The 10,099-nt window shown below is 44.0% G+C and overlaps 1 protein-coding gene across 1 annotated transcript in view; it reads right to left on the bottom strand.

The window, feature by feature from the left end:
- Positions 1-282: 282 nt before the first annotated feature.
- DLEC1 (DLEC1 cilia and flagella associated protein) overlaps positions 283-10,099 on the bottom strand; it is a 43,538-nt gene continuing 33,721 nt past the window's right edge. The window contains exons 31-38 of the mRNA XM_061354806.1: positions 8,493-8,612; positions 7,194-7,288; positions 7,018-7,102; positions 6,281-6,481; positions 5,230-5,391; positions 4,058-4,211; positions 3,385-3,505; positions 283-1,214 (exon numbers count right to left, since the gene is read on the bottom strand). Coding sequence (XP_061210790.1) covers positions 1,097-1,214; positions 3,385-3,505; positions 4,058-4,211; positions 5,230-5,391; positions 6,281-6,481; positions 7,018-7,102; positions 7,194-7,288; positions 8,493-8,612 — 1,056 coding nt within the window. The 3' untranslated portion in view covers positions 283-1,096. The remainder of the gene's footprint in view (positions 1,215-3,384; positions 3,506-4,057; positions 4,212-5,229; positions 5,392-6,280; positions 6,482-7,017; positions 7,103-7,193; positions 7,289-8,492; positions 8,613-10,099) is intronic.

Raw genomic sequence — 10,099 nt, 5'->3', positions numbered from 1 at the left:
TTGACATGTTAAAAAGCTCAGATTTGTAACACAGACTGAAGTTCTCCTGGCTCTTGGTTTTGCACTTAATACAATTTGGTTCTTGCAATATATTTGTTTTCTGGTGGTTGTTAATTGGAAGCCATGATTAGTTAGAGCTGTGTGATAGGCTCCTGTTCCAGTGCTGCAGCCTATCCCACTCCCCAGCAATCACTCAGGCTGTATTTCAGAGCAAGAAGATGAAATTATTTGGTGGTTGCAGAAAGGCATTAGAGTTCCTCGGGGTCTTTTTTTGCACTGTGTATAGAATGAGTTCTTGCTAGTACAAATTGGTTTTAAACTGGGCAGAAGGCAACAATCATGCATCTTCTGTTCTCCTCAGGTGGGGAGGGCAGCCCCCTCCACCACACACACTGCCAGTAACAAAACCCTTTTATATGATGAGAGTGGAAAACTTACCAGGCTCAGAAGTGGGAATTTCAGTGACCTTTAGTTAAGTAATACTAAAAACATTTAGAGAAGTGTGAGTAAATGGTAACCATGTGGGGGGAAGGCATTCAAAGGCAGAAGGGTTCCTCCCTCTGTAGCTGAAGGGTATGTTCTCAATGCCCAACCATGATGAAACACACAGGTTGGTCATCTTCCAAGAAGTCCAGGGAAAGTTGTCTCTTCCCCTTTTCATGTAAGGGAAACAGCCTGGGGAATGCTGGCCTATTCACTGGTTCTTGCTTTTATGATGTGTCAATATCTTTTTAATGTCCAACAAATAACCAAGGCAAAACAAAAGCTACTTTACAAGGTACAAACAGTCTTTAATTGTAATTGGAGGCGTGCAAAGGGATTTTGCTTGTTACCATGGCTGCTTCACTATTTCAAACCAATTACTTTGCAGAGCCTGGGGGTAGTGGTTAAGCTTACTACAGTGGTAAAAGGAATGGAATAAGATTATGATTCTTCTCTTTAAAGTACCATGAACTTTCCCCCCCTCATAACTTAAAATTTCATTCTGCTAAAATTCTAGTCCATAATAAAACAACTGACAATACAGGCTCAATGGATGGCACATCTGCAACCAACCTGTTACCTTGACATTTATCCCACGGTGTCTTGATTAAATTTAATACAGGTCTTCATACCTTCCATCGTAGGTTCCTTGCCCCTTGATCTGTAGCTTGCAGGGCTTCTCCCCCAGTATTCCAGTAACAGTCATGACCGCTTTGTATTGAATGTCGCTCCTGAAACGTAGTGCAAAAGGGACAGTTCAGTTACAGGGAGATGCAATTCTCTGTTTAAGGATGAGGTTAGTTACTTTGTGGAGGAAAAGGGGGAGAACGGTGCTCTAAGCACCAGTGATCACAAGCACCAGTCTCTCATGCTGGTGTTGACTCTGGGGGTAGCAAGATCACTTTAGAGTGTCATGGCCCATAGCTACATAGAGGATGTTTGAGAATGATGATGCAGTTGGTACCTGAAGTAAAGATGTTGAGTAACTAACTTCATATTGTAACGAAAAACTTGAATATCTTCCTACTGAAAACGTTCTATTTTAGTTAAAAGAACTGAAGTTCTGCTGAGGGCTTGTGTTTGGGAACAAACCAACACCTGCACTGCCCTGGTGTGAAAACTGATCCTGTGACAGCATTTGAAACACAAAAGTTTTTGTCAACTTGCTTAAGACAAGAGGCAGTCAGTGGAGTCCAGGATGTAAGTGAACATCAAGCAGCTTACAGCAACCGTAGTTTTGTACTAAGTGGAAGTCTTAGAGTGCAACTGGCCTAAGGCTAATGCTGTGCAGTGCTCCAGAGACTGCTCATCTGAAGGATTTCTCTGCGTCCGAGATAGCTGTTGTAAAGGCCTGAGGCAAGAGCCTGTGCTTGCCACACAACTTTTATTTTCTCCTCCTCACAAAAGATTCCCCTGCAGGAAGACCACTGATTTAGGGAGGTGAGTTATTAAAATTACCTCACACCTTGCATATAGTTATTTGCTAATGCCACACTGGTCCTGAGTGCTGGGGGATGTGTAGTCTGGAGCTGAACAGACAAGCTGGCTGCTGTACAGCAGCATCTCTGGTTCCAGGCATGCTGATTGTCAGGCAAAAAGAAGTGCTTCCGGCACATTCAGAAACACTACAGAGAAACTTTGGCAGTGAGATTGCAGTAGGTCCAGTGATGGAGATCTCACAGTGTATTCTAGGGAGGTTGAAGTTACATCAGTAGCTCATGTCACCTTAAATCACTGGGATGGCCTTTGCCTTTCTTAAGGTTTATGTCAGCATGCTGTAACTTCCAAGAACATAAGCTGAATTTTATACAGGAGTTGCATCTCTTTAATTAAAGTGAAGAGATTAAATGCTTTGGGTCATCATGGAATCACAGAATGGTTTGGGTTGGAAGGGACTTTAAAGCTCATCCAGTTCCAACCCCATGCTATGAGCAGGGACACCTTCCACTAGACCAGGTTGCTCAAAGCCTTGTCCAACCTGGCCTTGAACACTGCCAGGGATGGGGCAGCCACAGCTTCTCTGGGCAACCTGTGCCAGGGCCTCACCACCCTCACAGGGAAGAATTTTTTTCACATCAGGAAAAAAATTCAAGTTTCTCCACACCCAACACCCCCAAGTCCTTCTCCTCAGGGCTGCTCTCAGTCCAGTCTCCCCCAGCCCGTATTTTTGCTTAGATTCCCCTGGCCCACATACAGGACCTTGCACTTGGCCTTGTTGAATTTCATGAGGTTTGCACTGTCCTGTCTCTTCAGCCTGTCCAGGTCCCTCTGGATGGCATCACTTCCCCCTGGTGTGTCACCACACCACACCGCTCAGTGTCATCAGCCTGCCTCTGCCATGGCACATCTAGGTCCTAGCCTTGACAAAGGTTATGATATTTATGGGACAAAGGCATTTTGATCTGCTCGCTTCTGTTCTTTACTGCCATTTGCCTGCAGCTCACGTTATCTTTACTATGTGGAAAACCTTTGCACTAGACAGAAATACCTTGGTGCTTTTCTTTCTCAAACTCCTTCACTGTAACGCTATCCATTGCACCAGGCTATGCAAAACACATGGTATCACTGATGTTGCCCTAAAGAAAGAGGTTTTATCCAGTGGTCTGTAGTCAGTGTGTCATGCCAGCTGTTGGAATAACATGATTTCAAGTGGATTAATTCAAAGCTGCAATTCTGGGTGTCAAATACAAAAGAAACCCCGTATATAGGAGCAGCGTAGAGAATGTGGTTATGTGGAAAAAGCACCAGCTGGGAGCCCAGGACTGGGATGTGTTAGAAGCAAAACGAACAGCCTGGTAACACAAGAAAAGAACAGACTTGCTCTTTGCTTTCAGTGACCACCCACCATAAACTGGGGCTTGACAGGGAATAGCAGCAAGATCTCAGTCCTGTTAACTGTACCTTGCAGTAAAGCTGATCTGCAGAATTGCTTTGGTAGGTGGGTCCCCTTCACGTGCCTCCAAAATGCCATTAGTAGGGAAGACAGAAAACACCTTTGCATTGTTATGCCTTTCCTGTTCATCTGCAGTGAAAGGGGCAAATATCAAACAAAGCGATACAAGTCCCTTCATGTAAGTTTGTACAGCATATCGTGCTCAAACCAATGTGCCTCTGCACTCAGCAACTAATAAATCATGCCCTGCATGTGGCCATGTCTGTTTTAATCCCCTAATCAAGTGGCCTCCATGTCAAAATAATAAAGCCCTGATCCTCCTTCCTTTGAAGCCCATCTGTTTTTAACATCATTAGGCAGAAGCTCAAACCAAACACGAGGAGCTGCTGCTTCTTGTTGTCTCTTAGGATTGCATTATGAATGAGCAAAGCATGCCTATTATTTGTAGGGGTTGTGATCCAATCTTTGGTTAAATCTGGAGTGACTGCTGAAAGCAATAGAGATGCACTGATGCCAAAAAAAAGGAAAAGCCCTCGTAAGTGAGAACATGACAACAGAAGCAGACCTGATTGATACATTTGCAGCCAACATCCTCGTATATTGGCTATCTGTTGAGTGAATGCAGGCAGTCTTACTAAATGAACTATATAACAAGGAAATCCAATTGCAAATGCAGAATACCCAGCAAAGCAGTCCAGTAACTTCTACAGCCACTCCTGTTACACAGGAAGACATGTTCAATCTTGGTTTGTCCAACAAAGCAGCTCTTGAAATGAACCATGTGGCAGGAGAGCTTCAGAACTGGAACAGTGAGGTAAGCAGTCACTGGGACCAGCTGCAGAAACAGAGGAAAGGGAGACGAGGAAAAAAAACCCACCTGATTTTTGTAGAGCTTTAATAGAATCTGCTGCAAGTGGATCATTCCTAACCTCCAGCACTGAATCAAGAGTAGTTGCTCTGTGTTCTTTCGTGATAGAGTTGATTCCCCATTCTACAGCTTTCAGTGAATTAAGTTGTTGCTTGTTTTACTTTTTTGGGACACGTTTTCAAACCAGACACTGACCTTAATGAAATAACATGGAATGAACATCCTCACTTCTTATTTGGGTTTTCTGTAGAGATGCAGACATTACAGCATCTCGGTGTCCCGTAGGACTGTACATGACCCACTGTGAATCATTCAATTTGCGCAGATTGCCCAAGATTACTCTTAAATTGACTGTATCTGAGGTATGGTGCTTGGACCTTACACAGATCACTCCTCAGAAATACCTGGTACGAAACAAAACAAAAACAAAAAAACCCACCAGTGCCTGCAGTGTACTGGAACTGCTGAACACTACGGGGGGTTTATAGCCTTCCATCTGGACGAGACTGGTCTTTAGATGCGTGTGGGCTGTGAACACACTACAAGTTGGACAGACCCAGGAGACTTTCAAGAAGCACTTGGGTACTGCAGGAGGCAATGCATGGTGACTCAGTCACTGGCATGATCGCTGAGACAGTCCTGATCCCATGTCTCAGAAGGACATTGAGAGTCAGACTGTGACTGGGCATGCTGCCCTCGAATTGAGTTGAATCACCATCACTGTCACGCTGTGCAAAGAGCTGGGGCACGAGGGTTCAGACCCAAAACTGCTCTGTCCATATCAGTGTCACCTGCAGCTTCAATGGAGTCACCTGCAGGTTCAGTGGAGAGCTATTTGCAAATCCCTGGCTGTTCATTTGAACTGGATGACACAATTTAGAGATGGCTGTATTTCAAAGCTGAGTAAACCCTAAGGCAATCCAAACAGAGATAATGATAAAACACAGCCTCTTCTCAGGACCCAGAGATCTGGTTCTGATCTTACCTGGGTAGTGTGGTTACTATATTCAATGACCAGATTTTGATTAAACTTCAGCTTTCTCTCTCCGTTCTCAAACTGGAGAACTTGGAATCCAGGAAGCAGCTGGGTATCTGGCAAATGTTGATATGTAAGTAACTCCAGAGTTGTGTGGAACGACACTTTCACCTGTGGGAAGAGGAATTCAGATGACCATCACATAAGAAGACACAATGAGCAGGAAATCCAAAGTAAACATTGCTCAAAGGCCCAGATGCACATTTTCCCACTGGAACCCAAAGGTGTCAATGCCAGCAACCAAATTCCCATTGGAACAAAGGGTTATAATTCAAGAAAAAACACATCTATTTCCTATGAATCCAGTACACATAGACAGAGTGTAAAGGTGAACAGCCGATCTCTGAACCACAGCAGAGAAACAGTCTCTAGGAAGAAAAATTTCGGTTCTAAATTCCTGAGGTTACAGATACCATATTCCCAAAGCTGTCTTAGACATGCAAGTTGTCTTTCTTCCCACATGTGCAGAATTAAGATACGCTTCCATGTCAAAATGAACACTAAAAAATGAGAAGCACACTTCAAAAATACAACTGTTAGGGATTCTTTGCACCCCAGCTAATTCTTGACTTTGGACTTTGTTTCCTTCAATGTCATTGCGTAGACCCCAAGCAAACCATTTTTTTCCTGTTTGCGTTGCCTGTCTCTAATTTAAGGAAATAAGGGCCTGCAGCCTTTGGGAATCTTTTAATTTGACCAGCATATATACGGCTATTGATTTAGGTGAGCTCCAAAAACTACAGGGTTTCCTGCAGGAGGTTGCAACAGGTCAGAGTTGATGAGAAAAGCTCATCAGGGCCACTGCAGGAAAGCATTCTGTAGCCACAATATAGAGGTCAAACTTGCAGTAGTTGGCTCTTGTTGATATACCAACATTTTCCCTGAAACTGGGAGATTTCTAGACTGGTTGTGTTTTGCTTGCGGTTCATCTGAGCCGCACTAACACACTAGTTACACTCAACTATCTATCCTGGCACAGCATTACTATTTTTGAGCCTACCAGCATGTTTTGCTGTGGATAAAGTACAAGTTGTGGTTGCTGTCCTTCTTCCTCCCTCTTGCTGTGGGATGTTTTGGTGCTGTTTTGGGGATCTGTGCTGGAGAGGCTGAAAGGCGTAGACAGAAGGAGCCTGAAGTACAGAGGAACCTTAGTGTAATTGATGAGTTTCAAACTTTGAGTCATCACTGAATTGGTCAAAACCTGGTGGAGAAATGATTCAAAACTGGTTAGTTTTAACTCCCTGGAGAGGGTTGTGCTGGTCTGTCTGTCCATTCAGCATCAGCAGGGATCTGAAGGGCTTTACCCCAGAGCAACCCAGTATTTTCTGCTTATGTTTTCCAAAATTTCTTAAGTAAAAACCCCAATACATAAACAATGTAATATGGTTAAAAAGCCTTTGAATGTCAAGAGAAACAGGAACTGACCAGGCTGCTCTGAGTGACTTATTCTATCAGATCTTTTATCCTGAAATTAAATACTTATTTTTCTACTTGCAAGCCCCTCTTCAAAGAAAGAAAAAGACATAAAATAGGCACTGCCTGAGCTCAGTTTTGCTTATTCCTGGCTAAAAAGTCCTTAAGGTCCTTTTGTTTTACTTATCTTCCTATGTGCAATATAGACAATTGCAACATGAGGCTATTGGGACTAAAGATGCATTTTAAAAACCAGGTGCATGCAGCTCTGAATTCTCACAATAGTACAAACCAGCCAAATACATCCATGCGTGAAATACTTACTCCTAACATAGGAGGGTCTGGTAAGAGATCACTTGCCATTGCGTAAAACACCATTCCTCTGTCAAGATCCATGTCGACTTTCAACCTGAGTATAAAGAATCAGAGCTGGTCAGTGCCCTTTCCTCCAGGCTAATCTATTCTGTGGCTGTACCAGCCATGGGAGTGAGGGTACTCACAGAGCATGCCTTACAAAAGCTTGTAAGTCTACTCGTAGCTGTGGTACTTCATAGCGGTGCTTGCGATGTACTTTGTTAGGTACTGTCTTTGTATGCTGAGAACAGAAATGACGTATAAACTGATAGCAATAAAACCCCAAACCTACTTCTAGCCCAAGAGGCTGTTAGACAAAATAAGATTCTGTTTGTTTGTAAGGCACAATGGTGACGTGCAAGGAAAGGCAAAAGCTAAGCTGTAGTTGAACCCTGAATTGTGGTTAATGCAGATACTCCTTCCTCCAGGAATAAAACCCATCAGGGATGTTTTTATTAAATATTTAGTTATCATTCATTCATTATACCTTGCACTTTTGCAATGATTCATATCAGAGAACTGCAGAAGAATTCATATAACATTATTCAAACCTCACATTAGCCTTTGAGCTGGAGTTGTGGAAGAGGAAGTTTCCCAGAGGAGAAAGATGCTGTCTAAATTCACACAGGAAGGTGGATGCAGAGCCAGGAACAGAACTCAGCAGTCCTGAGTCTCAGTCCCATTGTTAACTACTGTTATCAATAAAACCTGATGTTGTGACAGTGTTTCAAATCCTGGGCTTTTGTCTGGGATCTACTGCCCAGACAATGTAAGAAGATGGGGACATTCCTATCCCAGAATGCTTCCAAAGCAAATTTAACAAACGAATAACCCCAGTTAAGGAAGGATATAACAGGGTAGCAGGAACAGGACTGTTTATACAGACTGGCCAGGTACACAGCAGCCTGTACATAAATTACAGGAAGGGAAAGAATTATTTTCTAGTCATCTTTTCTAGTCATCTGGACCTCTTGGAGCAAGTCCAGAGGAGGCCACGAAGATGCTCTGAGGGCTGGAGCACGTCTCCTATGGAGACAGGCTGAGAGAGCTGGGCTTGTTCAGCTTGGAGAAGGCTTCCTGCACAAGAGCAGCTTCCAGTGCCTAAAGGGGGATGACAAGAAAACTGGAGAAGGGGCTAAGTGCATGTAGTGATAGGGAAGAATGGCTTTAAACTGAAAGAGGGTGAATTTAGGTTAGATATTAGGAAGAAGTCCTTTACTGTGAGGGTGGTGAGGCACCGGCACAGGTTACCCAGAGAAGCTGTGGCTGTCCCATCCCTGGCAGTGTTCAAGGCCAGGTTGGACAAGGCTTTGAGCAACCTGGTCTAGTGGAAGGTGTCCCTGCTTATGGCAGGGGGGTGAAACTGGATGAGCTTTAATGTCCCTTCCAATGCAAGCCATTCTGTGATTCTGTGCTCTTTAGCCTTGCCGTGATAGTCAGTTTACCTTGTCTAAGCTCATGAAACCCAGCACAAACCCTTCACACTGCACTTCAGTCGCAGTCTCTGGGAGTACGTGTGGGGTGAAGGAGATGCAAACGGAGATGCTGCCACCTCCTGGAACCACCTGCAAGCGAGAGACAACTGTTTAGTAGTGCAGGGAGCTGCCTGGGATTGCGCAAGCCATCCTTCTTAGCCCTGAGCAGCTGAGTTGCGCAAGCAGCAGAAACTCCGCTCAGGCTTGCAATAAAATGACAACATGTGACAACAAACCCGACAATTATTTCAGCTGCAAATATCAGTGCAGCCACACTTTATCATCAACAGGGTTTAAGCATAGTCACAGACCAGCTCTCTTAAGTACACAAACATATGTGTTTGTTTTTAAAAACAGCCAGCTCTGCCCACTCTTACTTCATGTCTAACTCAGATGACTCTCCCACAACTGACAATGCTCACAGATAGAAGCAGCATTTTGATAAAGAGTTACAAGCGTGACTTCAGGGTATTTTACAGTTCAGTTTACTCTTTGCTAAATTTGTATTTTACATGAAAGCAGGGAATGTAATCAAATACACCAGTCAGCTACAGCAGATTTTCTGATATTTATAGGTTCAACAGATCCTGCTTTCTTTAGATGCATTATACGTGTTATGGTTAAATGCTACTATTGCTGCAGAAAAACTTTTGCCATCTCCCTACAGAGCCAAGTCACATCTAGCCAAGTTTGTAAGCTCAGGGGCCACATGGTGTGTACTGCTTTCAGGCTCCTGCTGTGCAGATGCAAACTCCCCCTTTCATGTGACCACTGGGTGAGACGTTTGCTGCTGTTGGACCTACATTCAGTAGAAGCAAAACTAGCTCAGCTCTCCCTGCACAGTATTCCCCTGCTCAGAGTGTTGAGGAGTGTAAGAGAGCTCTGCCTAAAGTCTAGCAGGGCCAGAGCAGAGCTAGTGAGCTCTGTCATGTCATACAACACTGCAGGGTCTGTGCACTGTGGTCAGAGAGAGCTTAGCTGTTCAGACGTGGATATAAGCCAGGTCTGGCCAGCTAGGCTGCACAACACCTGAGCTAATAGGCCTTCCTGGAGCAATAGTAGGAACACGGAGAATGTTTCTGCAGAGGACAACCTGAATGATTCTACAGGCATCAGCTCCATTCCACAGGGGTAAACCCGGCTGCTGGCTGCCCTGACAGAGTCTGCCTCCATAACGCAGCACTTGTTTATTGGAACTCTCTCAGCCCAAATAACCCTGGAGCTGGCCATGGGCTTCATTTATTTGAGATGCCATCTCTGTAATTATTTCTTTTATGTAATCTTTAGCTCATTCTAACTTGTAACTGAAGCTCTTTGGCAAACAGCTTGCTAATATTAGGAATTAAAATTGTCACAATGATGTTTTGGGCAACCCTGTCCCTCAGTGAGATCTTTCCAGCACTGTCTTTGCTTTATCTTATTCCTAAGAAATTGTGACACTGTGGCCCCTATTTGCACAGTTGCTTTTGAAGTACCTTGTGTTACAACAGTTTATCCAAAAGAGTTGTCTACAGAGCAGCAGCCTGCTTTCTAGCTCTGCCACATCTACTTAGCAGATCTACCCTGGTTAAATGACA

Source organism: Neopsephotus bourkii, unplaced genomic scaffold (assembly GCF_033783945.1).
Source record: "Neopsephotus bourkii isolate Nb327-2 ecotype Australia unplaced genomic scaffold, CSIRO-AGI_Nbou_v1 NB_745, whole genome shotgun sequence".
Lineage (NCBI taxonomy): Eukaryota > Metazoa > Chordata > Aves > Psittaciformes > Psittacidae > Neopsephotus > Neopsephotus bourkii.
This window is presented reverse-complemented; position numbering and strand designations above follow the sequence as displayed.